Here is an 11,348-nt window from a genome sequence, read left to right on the forward strand (position 1 = left end):
TGTTAAACAGTTACTTGCTACGCAGTGCTTCAAACTCCCCCAGGACCGGACTGCTTCAGCTGCTGCTTTTCCCCCACCGAGTCACGGCCAAGTCTGCCCCGCCCGGCCAGTCAGCGCCTTCTGTCCTTTTTGCCCCCCAACAGCCTCGAGCCTCGCGTCCCTCCCCTCCGAGGCTGCGGCTCCCGGCTCCAACCTGCGACTAGACCTCATCAATGGACGTGGAAGATCACCTTTCTGCTGCTGTCCCTGGGCCTCCCAGCTTCAGCTCCAGCTACAGCGATACCAGCAGTCTCCCCGATCCCAGTGTGATGCTAGGTCCGTACAAAACTGTGGTGGGGAGGGCCCTTGCTCCCGAGCATCACCACAATCACCACCACCACCACCATCATCATCATCATGCTGCCCCTCGCAGCCTTGGGGCGACCCACGCACTCGTGTGCCGAGACGGTGTAGGGGTTGCCCTGACAGATACTCCGGTTTCAACCGCACCGCCATCCCCGCTAATGTCAGTTCAGTTGCTTTCTTTTCCTGTTCCTTTTTGTCCAAGCGTTGGAAGCTGGGTGAAGGTGCCTGGCTAGTTGTATATAGCCTTTGCCTTGGTAGGCTCTGCGGGGCCCTTTTGAGGGGTGGAAAGCAACTATTTCCCCCCTCTAGCTCCCGGTCCTACGGCTATTCCCTTTATCTAGCCACATATTCACAACCTGACCTCGGGGGTTCCCGAGTCCCCACTGCCCCTCTGCTAACCCTTGCATATAATTGGATGTTAACCACAAGCTTACTGTGTGTCCCGGCGGCTTTGATCGCTGCTGTGCTTAAATTTAGTGGTGCTCGCTCCCAATCCTCCGGTGCTTCCACTCCAGGAAAACATCGTGCAACCACCCTGGACATCCCGGGCTTAACCAGGTCGAAAGTCTCCCCCGATGGCCGTATTGCGCAACGAGATGTCGGCTCTAAGTTGGTCATTGTTATGGTGGGCTTGCCCGCACGTGGCAAAAGCTACATAACCAAGAAACTGGGCCGGTACCTCAATTGGATGCAACATGATACCAAAATCTTTAACGTGGGCGAGCGTCGACGTGTTGCTGCTGCGAATCCTCCCCCCTCTGAGGAAAAGGATTCGGTTATCGAGGAAGAATTGAGAGACTCCGTGCGCGAAATGAACATGAATGGTGGTGCCTCGAATAAATTAGATACCGAACATGAGATGTTGCCTCCCGCCGCTATTCTTGTGAATGGAGAAGCTGTCGTGACGGAAGAAGCACAGGATACCCACCGTGACCCTAGCCCCATGAGCGACGTGCAATTTCTCACCCCAAGTTCCCTGTCATCAGAAAAGGGAGCTCTAAATTCTAGAAGAGCTGGGTCGATTGACCAATCGGCTCAATTTTTCGATCCCGAAAACGAGCAGGCGGTTCGACTGAGAGAGAAGGTTGCCCTAGAGACTCTGGATGAGCTTTTGGATTACATCCTTGAGCAGGGGGGAAGTATAGGAATCCTAGATGCGACGAACAGTACCCTGAAACGTCGCAAGGCCATCATGGACCATATTAGGAAACGTGCTGGACCAGAACTCAACGTGCTGTTCCTTGAAAGCCAATGTCTCGACAAGGAGCTTCTAGAATCGAATATGCGCCTCAAGCTTTCGGGTCCCGATTACAAGGATCAAGACCCCACCATTGCCCTGGAAGACTTCAAGAAACGTGTTTCCTTGTATGAGAAATCATACGTATCTCTTGGAGACTATGAGGAGAAGCACAACATGCCTTATTTACAGATGATAGATGTTAGCCGTAAACTTATTGCCCACCAAGTTAACGGCTTCCTTTCATCCCAAGTCATGTATTATCTCGTCAACTTCAACCTCTCCCCCCGCCAAATCTGGATCTGCCGCCACGGTGAAAGTCTGGACAACGTCGCTGGCAGGATAGGAGGAGACTCATCCCTCAGTAAGAACGGTATTGCTTTCTCAAAGGCTCTGACAAGATTTATCGGCCACCAGCGCAAGGTCTGGGAAGATTACCAGAAGACCAAAGCCCTATCGACTCACTTCCCCCCACGCCCTGGTGACAGTACTCCACCCAATCCGCAATACGCAGGCCAGAACGCGGAGCGCCAGCGCAACTTCTGTGTCTGGTCATCCATGCTCATCCGCTCGATTCAGACGGTACAATACTTCGATGACGAGGAATATGATGTGAAACAGATGCGCATGCTCGATGAGCTGAACGCGGGAAAGATGGAAGGGATGACGTATGAGGAAATCCGCAAGCAGTATCCGGAGGAATATGCCAATCGCAAGCGGGAGAAGTTGCACTACCGTTACCCTGGACCCGGTGGGGAGGGGTATCTGGATGTCATTAACCGATTAAAGGCGGTGATTGTGGAGGTTGAGCGGATGACGGATAGTGTGCTGCTAGTTGCGCATCGGTCTGTGGCACGAGTGCTGCTGGCGTATTTTCGTGGGTTGAAGAGGGAGCAACTTGCGGATTTGGATGTTCCGCTTGGTGTATTGTATATGCTTGAGCCGGTATGTTTTTGTCTTTTCCGGAACAACGAAACGAACTTACGTATAGTCCTTTCGAGGGCTTTGTTCGATTTTCTTTTGCTTTTTATCTTATTTCATGTGTTAATTGATCTTTTTAGAAACCCTACGGCGTGGAGTTCAAAGCATATAGATATAATCCGGGAAAAGACTGGTTCGACTACGTTCCCGACTATGAGCTGCGGCAGGTGACTTACTTTTAACAACGTCACGACCCGCTTCTTACGAAAGATATCAACCATCAAACGGCGGGAAACACGCAGAATTGCATCTAATTACGGCCAAGTTCAACAAATTTGACAAATTCAGAGAATAAACTCACACTCCTCCGTCAATTTTCATTCGGAATTCTTCAAGAATTATCACGTTCGACATACAAGGTTTTCTACTCTGCTCACTTGCACGAAACGATTGGCATTTATTTCAATGCGCCACGCATACGCATGCTTTCTATCATGACTTCCCTTCGAATTTCCGGATCCATCATTCCTCCTAGATAAGAGGGGATGCAAGAAATACGAAATTGACACCACAGATAAAACGCAAAAGACAACAAGCGTTGTTTTTTTTTTTTTTTTTTTTTTTTTTTTTTTTTTTGTTGTTGTTGTTGTTGCTTATCCATTTGTTGAAATTGCGAGAAATCGACTAATCTCGCCTAAACCAACTTATTCTAACGTACCCTTCTCACTTCTCTGTCTGTTCCTCTTTGTACTCTACACCCCTTCGTACCAGCCAACGTGATTGCTGTTGGCTTGTGATGCAGAAAACTACGGACATGGGAGTATTCGTTTTTTTTTTTTTTATCAAGAGTGCCCATGGCCGTGACTTTCTTTTCCTATTGTCTCTGAATTTCTACCCACTCTCATGTATTTTTCTTATGGTATGGGATCTTTGGCGTGGCGTTTCTTTCTCATTCCTTTTGACCTTTTTTTCCTTCTGTTTTCCCAAGAATGGTGGGGTTAGGTTAGGCACTTCTTTTGTGACTGGTATGGCGCGTTTCGTGTATTTGCATTTATGTCTCTACTACGATGCATTTGGTTTCGTTCCCGAAGCACATGGGAGGTTTGCTTTTTATGTTTTTACTTGTTTGTTCCCCGCTTTCTGCTTTACGAGCCTTTTTAAGATGGGGCTGGTTGGGTTGGGTGTGGGTATAAAATAAGATGTTGGAGTTTTCTTACGTTCTCTCACATATGCGTGTCTTCAGTGTAGGTGTGTTCTGTTTCTCTTCTCCCTCTCATTGTGCTACTTTATTTATGTTTCATTCTAGAATGGTCATACTGGGTGCAGTTATATCAGTCAAAGTGTATTTGTGTATGTGCATGTATATGTGGGTATATGTTATTCTTCAGTAATTTTTGATTGATTGATTCTCTCAAGATTGCTATTCCATTTCTTCTTCATTTATGTTCATTTTGAAGATATTGTATTAAAACGCTAAGTTGTTACTGTACTCTGCTTTTGTTTCCTCCTTGATTGAATTCACCAGCTAACTTGACTGAACACTGGCTAGCGTTAGAATTGCTCATTTACATATACAAAAGATAATGGATACATATTCCACGTCCCACGTGTGGTTCATTCACTCCGGCCGTGTTGTTTTATGTCAAAGGTGGAAGTTCGTATTTACATCTCTCCTCGACCAGCAGCGGCAGCTTGTTTGACCAGCATCCACGCACCTTCTGCATCGTGCGTGGTAACATTTGCTGCAGGTATAGGACTTGGGGAGGAACCAGGTTTATCAGCTTTCCATACCGTCGCGGTAAACTGCGTTGATTCGAATAATTAGTCATACGGACACAATGGAATAAAAATGAAAACAACGTGCGGGGATAAAATAAATACCTTAAACCAAAAATTCAACACAAGCGCCACCGCAAGTCCCAAACAAACTACCATCGGCCCAGCCACATTATCGAAATCACGCCCGCTGCGCTCCCGAATCCACCGCGCCCGCTGCACGTACATCCACCACCCCCACCCGCCCGCAAAGACCGCAAAGCACGTATACACGATCGCCAGCGCGCGCGCGATGTTATTATTGGCGTCTGCAGCATTATAGAGCCCTACAGAGAGCGAGGCGAGCAGGACGCAGATATGCTGCCATTTCATGAAGGTGCGCTGGTTGGCGAGCCAGACTTTGCCCTCGACGCGGACCGGGCCGGAATCCTTTATCCAGGTCCCCGGTTCGCGGATACCGGGGGGTAAAGGGGATGAGGGCGCTCTGTGCGCTGCAGCGTAGCGGGACATTCTTCGTGGGAAGAAGGAGAGGAGACCAGATGGGCGTGAGGGTGGCAGGTGGGATGTGGAGGGGACCTTTCCTGGTTCTGGGATGGGGATTGGGAGGGATTCTGAGGCGAGGGGCCTCGTGTCTGCTGCTGGGCCCCTCGCTGCCTTTGAACTTTCTGCTACTGCTGCAACTGCCACTGGAGACCCAACGGAAAGGTCCTTGTGGATGGGTGATCCAATCATGGGGCGGGTTGCGGGGCTTTGTCGGCTCCCTAGAAAGCTTCCCACTGCAAGTTCATCTTCGGCTTGTTTTGCCATCTTCTCCCGTTCCTCCTGGAATGCGATTTCTGGGTCCCGACGGATGTCTGTATCCAGCTCACTGAGCCAGAATGGAAAGCTGTTTACGTAGTCTTCGAAGAGTTCTGCCACACCATGGACAAATTTGGAGAATCGGGGGGCATCTTTAACTAGGTGGGATGACATTAAATCGAGTAGCCATTCTTTATTTGTTCTCCGTAGGTTGCCTCCACGGACTTTGATTTCTAGCAGAGCGTAGGGAAATCGACGGATTTCGAAAGGTTTGATTTCTGAGAAAGGAAACTCCATTTCTCTGCTGTCAATATCTGTGCGATGCCAATTATCGGGATCGCGGCATGGTCGTTCCTGATCAAGTGAATCTTCTCTGATTAAGGCCAGGTCGGTGTCAAGAGATATCCTAAGGCTATTATCGCCCGGAATCTGGAACGCGGTTCGAGTATAAGTAGCCCTCAGAACGGGCTCCAACTGTTTCTCCTTAATAAATGACTGGATTTCCTCAACGTTCTTTTTCAAAGTTTCAGCGCTTTCCGAATCCCCGCCATCCCTGGTCTCCATCCTCTGAATCGTTTTTTCCATTTTGTACTCTCCCATTAGGAACGGTTTAATATGTTTCTCCTTGATTCGGACTCTAATTTCGTTACTGCTATCGCCATCCACCATCGCTTTTTTCTCCAAGTAAATCTCTGGCTGATCATTCAACTGACCAGTCCAACGAAGGCGCAAAGAGCTAGCTCCTGGAGTCTTAGCGACTTTTTGGTTATACAACTCAAACTTAGGGCCATCAAAGTAGAGGGAGGTAATTGTGGGATCCTTCGGTGCCATATGGAATTCTTTGGAAGAAACATTGGGGTTGTAAACCAAAACAGGTAGACGGCGCAGAATATATGTTTTCACTTCCAAAACATTATCCATATGTACCCAGAACTTATGAGAGGTATACGCATCCTGCCCCAAGTGTGTATCTACAGCGGGACCCCCTTCAGCAGATTGTTCGGAGGGTCGCTGGCCGAGATCCTGACGGATGAAAGAATACATGGTCGAAAGGCGGTAGAGAAGTGGGGAATAGTCTTCTGAGTTGAATGGCAGATGGGACAAGCGCACTTGAAGTAACGGTTTTACCTTGTAGAGGGTACCTCGTTTCCGGTCATGTTTTTTCGCCGCCTTAAGGAAGCCCGTGAAATTGATACGACTGAACTTCTCCAGCTCACTGACCTCCTTGGTAATAGAATCAAGATCCTTCATGGCACTCCGAGCAATCTCCTTTCTCCTGTCCGCATCTTCCACCTGGGTTCCATCTTCCTTTGTAACCAAAGGCTCCAGTTTTGCCTCGCACTGCGAGGTTCGATCCCGCAGTTGTTTGTAGGTGTTAACCTGAAATGCATTGACTTTGTCGAGCTGAACGTTAATCAGCTCCTGCACAAAGTTTTCTTCATCCTGCTCAGTCCATTCCGGAGTCTCATCGTCGCTTCCATCCTGTGAGCTGCCTTTAGTTTCATGTTCGCGAAGCAGTCGTTTTAGTTTGTTGTAGTCGATGTAGTGGTTCTTCCAAGGCGGGTATATAGACTTTTCCAGGGTATGACCGAAACGCATGGCAGCCGCAATAGAGGAAAATATCTTCAGGATTGCAGCTGTATAAACAGATCGATTACCCAGGGATTTGACGAGGTGTGAAGTTAACGATACGGTGAGGAAGTTGTGCCCAGAGAGACAAGCTCGATCTCATGCAACTTGAATTGATCTGCTTTTTCCGAGACCGAATAGAGTAGACAGAGAAGAAGCACACCAGTTGAGGCTTCATCCAATCCCAGATACAGCTTCTTGAGCCCAAAGACAGTTGCAGAGTGTCGTTGTTCGCTGCCAATTCGTAGATGAAGATGGAAGATGAAGCTTCGTTGATTTCCTGATTTGGTAATTGGCGATGGCGGGGAATCATACAGCCAATCAGAAGCTTGTATCGCCCCATTCCGATATATTATTCCGAATCGGGGTTTCAAGTGAACAAGTATCGGACTATATATACTCCGCTATGACGCAACCGCTGACGCTGTATCACGTGAAATAGCTTGGCGTCCATTTGGTTAGAGCCAAGCAGGAGGCTCGTGTGAAAACAAACCAACCATCGATGCCAGCAGGTATGTTTTAACTCAAAACCATCATCTGCTGTCGAGACACACAGTTGCGTGTATAAGAGGGACGAAGTCGCTTCTCAGTATTCCAATTCTGACGGTGCCATTTTCAGCCGAAGCAAAGAGGAATCCGTTGTTGTCACTCTGTTCGTATCTGCAAATTAACCATGGTGGTTGCTCCCAAGATCTATCCTCGCGCAACAGTGAAGCGCATCGTGAAAGCCCATACCAAGCGAAATATATCCAAAAACGCGGATGTCTTGGTGAGTTCGAACCATTACTGCGCATAAGATGTTGTATAGAGAGATAGTTATATTCCGGTACTCTCTTGAATCAGGTTTCTAATTCCCTCGTTGAATTCTGCAGATATTCCTAGACTATATACTCTTTATGGAAGAGTTAGTTGTTTTTAACCTTTACTAGAAGTCGAAGTTGTGCTGGGGTGTCCGTTTCAACCCGCCGAGCATTTGCGTACTTACATAATTGATTTTTCAGACTGATGCGCGAGGCTTTTATTCGTTCGAGGAGAAGTGGGGAGAAAGCTATCTCCGCTAGAAACATCCGCAAAGTGACTGAGGTGGGTGTGCTCCCCATCTATATTTGCAATGCACTGGCTGACCTCGATATCCTGGATTCTACTCTTTCTCTTCCTTTAGGGCACATTACGGAAATTCAAAGGATAGAAATTTTAAAGTTTCTCTCTTTGTCATCTCTTGAGTGGATTGGATTATAGAGAACTGCATGAGCTAATGCGTTCCTGGCGTTCCAATTCTTGCTAATCGGCTAGCTGGCACCCTTATATATGATACCCTGAATGGAATGTTGATTAAGTCTCCTCTATCTTCAGAGTGTTACCTTTTCCATACAAGTTTGTTGGAGATAATTTCACATATTATTATTACATTCTAGTTCTTTTGAAATATCTGCTATTATTGATATATTTATTATATATATTTAATATTTTTTATAATTTAAATTAAAGTCAATTATATTTTATATTTAATATATAATTTATTTTAAATTATATATAATATTTTTAATTTTAATTTATTAAAATTATTAATTATTAATAAAATTATTTAATTAAATATAATTATTATTTTATATCAGTAACTAAGTTTAATATATTTATATTTTTAATCTTTATTTTAATTATAAATTAATATTTATTAAATTAAAAAAATTTTAAATTTTTAATTAATATTTTAAATATAATTTAATAAAAACATATATAAATTAATCTATAAAATATAATAGGATTAATAGTTAATAAAAAGTTATCAAAAATATTAAACTAATTATAAAATATTATATAGATACTATAACATAACAAGATTAATTTTTTATATTATAGTTGCTTTAAATGCTCTAATCAAGTTTTGATAGGGGTGTCACATGATACAAAAATATATACTCTCAAATATTATTCAATTAATATTTCATAGAGAAAAAAATAAACTTGACAGAGTATATGTTTAAATTTGATAATAGTTAAACCTTATCTTAATACTTATAGCCTCAGGTACAAAGTGCATGATTAGAGCTAATGACTAGCAACTAAAGCCTATCATTCAAATGTTTCTAAGATGAAAACTTCTAATCTTAAAGCTCTGATTAATTCTAAGCTTGAGATGTTATAACAGACGAGAGCTCAAGTAAAGCAGCGCTCAGCTTGACAGCACTTTTGACGAGATTCAATTAACTCTTGGCAAGAGCTTATAAATATATATATTTTTTTTTAAATAAACTAACTAGAAGTTCTTCTTTGTTAAAAATCAGCTTTTGATTACCTTGATAATTGATAGAATAGGTTCGAGAGAGTGACATCATACTCCTTGACAGTCTCTTGCATGCTTGAAAATTGCTTATTTTCATACGCTCTAATGACTAAAACTGGGCTTCTTTTCTGGTTGAAAGCTTGATTCTTTTGATTTGATGAGCATATTGAAGATTTGATAGATTCAGATTGAAATGAAATAGTGTTCCAGTAGTTTGCTTACATTAATTAATTAAATTCAATCTCCGCGATCCATTAGAAGAAAAGCAGGATTGCATTGCATTCTGGGGTTCTGTTAAATGTTCCCCAGTTGATCAGATCCTCTCAAGCCAGATCCGATGTTGGGACAACCCCGGCCTGACCGTCGAGCAGATTCTGCCGCCTTCTCTTTGTGACTAAAAGCTCTCTCCGCAAACCTCAACAACCTCTCACGTCTTCTTTTACTTCTACTTCTACTTCTCCTCCTTCAACACAACAACAGCCACAACGATTACAACAATCCTCAAGCCCTCTGCCTGCTATTTACTCCTGTTTAGTTAGCCACTGCTACACTCTAAATACACTTCAACGCGTCCCCCGCGATTTTCTGTTCTACTACTCATCTAAACCGGTGGAATCCCTCCTAGCGTTCCCAGTCACACGACTCCACGTTACCCTCCAGCCATGTCTGCTCCTGTTTCCAACAATTCTCCCCAATCGGAGTCCAAGTCAGCCAAGAAGAAGCGTAGCAAAGGCGAGAGCTCTTCCAGCGCCTCCGCTGCTGTTGCAGATACCTCAAATCCAGGAACCGCCGCTGCGGAAACAGCAACAAATGTCGTGACTGGTGGTACCCATGAGCCTGCCTTTCTGAAAGAGCTGTACAAGTACGTTTACATTCATTGATAGGGCTTTGTGAAAGAAAACTTTTTTATTTTCTTCTAATGCAAAACTGACATTCTCTTAATTTCGTAGGAGCCTCCGGAATGCTGTTAAAAAACTTGTATGTGATTCAATGAATATCTTTTGCTGCTGATTGATATGTTTTGTTTACTGTTTATTCACTGACATGTTTCTCTAGAATGCTACCTCCAAAGTTGATGCAATTGTTGCTGAAAACCCAAGCAAATCCCTTGATGACTTGGTTGCTGACAAGAAGATCAATGCAGACCAAAAGGCCCAGATTTTAAAGAAACCTGGCCTTCAAGCAGCCGTGTCCCAGATTGAGGAACAGATAAATCAGTACAAAATATATGGACAATACTATGAAGACCGCCTCGTTAACCAGAAAGCAGACCTAGAAAAGGCTCACAAGGGTGATCTGGATGCTCTCAAAGATAAAGTCGTGGCAGAAACATTGGCATCCGCTGAGAAGGAATTCAGAGAAAGATTGCTGGTGCTCAGCCGCTTTTTACGCGCTGCGGCTGCTATGAGACGCTCTGGCGATGAGACTTCCAGCGACAGCCGTGCCTTTGAAGGTGCGCTGTTCCAGGTTTATGGAGGAACTGAGGAAGCTGTCAATGCTATGGTTAAACTGATTGATGGCGCGGAAGACACTGTTCCAAGTGTTGATGCTGAGCCACTTGATGTTCCTTGTAAGGACCACTTCCAATTGGCGATTCATGTTTGATTTTTACATATATTACGGAGCTAATGCTATGAGACAACAGACTCGAGGGTTAAGCAAGCATCTCTTGACTATGTTCCCCCTGCTGTTGACGCATGGACTGAGGAAGCCCCGGCAACTGAGTCAGCATCTAACGCTGAGGCCAATTTTTCCAGCGACCCTACCTTGGTCAACGCTGGTTTGACCGAACTACATAATCCTTCCTTGTCCGCCCCACAACACCCAACCACCAATGGCTTCTCAGCCTCCGGAAACCCTCAACACCAAGAAATCTCGTCTGTTCCTATGCAATCTATCGTTGGTAGCGACTCCGCAAACGCCGTAGCTCAAATGAGATGGGATAACCAAGGATCAAACTTGTCTGCCTCTACCGCTGCTGAGGGTTGGGTCGAAGTCCAGAAGGCTGACGTGGAAGGCACCACGACGCAAAATGCACTACCACCAACCTCTGGTAGCTGGGCGGAGGATATTCCGGCCGTAGCCTCCGTAGATGGAACAACTCCAGAACCAAATGACGGTTTCAAGCCAGTTGTTAGCCACCATACCCGGCAAAACAGCGGACGCGGCAGAGGTTTCCGCGGTCGTGGACCTCGTGGTGAGGGATTCCGTGGACGTGGAGGTTTCCGTGGTGACCGGGGCGAATATCGTGGCCGCGGTCGTGGTCGTGGTGGAGAATACCGTGGTCGTGGTCGTGGCGGGTATAGTAACAACGGCCAAACTCAACCGGCACCCCATGCTGCGGAGCGCATGGCATAA

General features: G+C 45.3%; 4 protein-coding genes across 4 annotated transcripts; 3 read left to right on the plus strand and 1 right to left on the minus strand.

Moving 5' to 3' along the window:
- Nucleotides 1-212: 212 nt before the first annotated feature.
- PAAG_07986 (6-phosphofructo-2-kinase) lies at nt 213-2,745 on the plus strand (the record flags this gene model as incomplete). Its single annotated transcript, XM_002790054.1, has 3 exons — nt 213-505; nt 775-2,527; nt 2,644-2,745. The coding sequence occupies 3 exons, from the start codon at nt 213-215 to the stop codon at nt 2,743-2,745; spliced, it is 2,148 nt and encodes a 715-aa protein (XP_002790100.1).
- A 1,420-nt stretch (nt 2,746-4,165) lies between these two features.
- Nucleotides 4,166-6,676, minus strand: PAAG_07987 (vacuolar transporter chaperone 3; the record flags this gene model as incomplete). The annotated part of the gene is made up of 2 exons (XM_002790055.2): nt 4,166-4,306; nt 4,385-6,676. 2 exons carry the CDS (start codon nt 6,674-6,676, stop codon nt 4,166-4,168), a joined length of 2,433 nt encoding a protein of 810 aa, XP_002790101.1.
- A 328-nt stretch (nt 6,677-7,004) lies between these two features.
- PAAG_07988 (hypothetical protein) lies at nt 7,005-7,895 on the plus strand (the record flags this gene model as incomplete). The annotated part of the gene is made up of 5 exons (XM_015846392.1): nt 7,005-7,088; nt 7,149-7,218; nt 7,326-7,479; nt 7,708-7,789; nt 7,869-7,895. 5 exons carry the CDS (start codon nt 7,005-7,007, stop codon nt 7,893-7,895), a joined length of 417 nt encoding a protein of 138 aa, XP_015700827.1.
- A 1,757-nt stretch (nt 7,896-9,652) lies between these two features.
- On the plus strand, nt 9,653-11,348 carry PAAG_07989 (hypothetical protein; the record flags this gene model as incomplete). Its single annotated transcript, XM_002790057.2, has 4 exons — nt 9,653-9,852; nt 9,941-9,968; nt 10,047-10,560; nt 10,636-11,348. 4 exons carry the CDS (start codon nt 9,653-9,655, stop codon nt 11,346-11,348), a joined length of 1,455 nt encoding a protein of 484 aa, XP_002790103.1.

This window comes from Paracoccidioides lutzii (genome assembly GCF_000150705.2).
Source record: "Paracoccidioides lutzii Pb01 unplaced genomic scaffold supercont2.28, whole genome shotgun sequence".
Taxonomy (NCBI): Eukaryota; Fungi; Ascomycota; class Eurotiomycetes; order Onygenales; family Ajellomycetaceae; genus Paracoccidioides; species Paracoccidioides lutzii.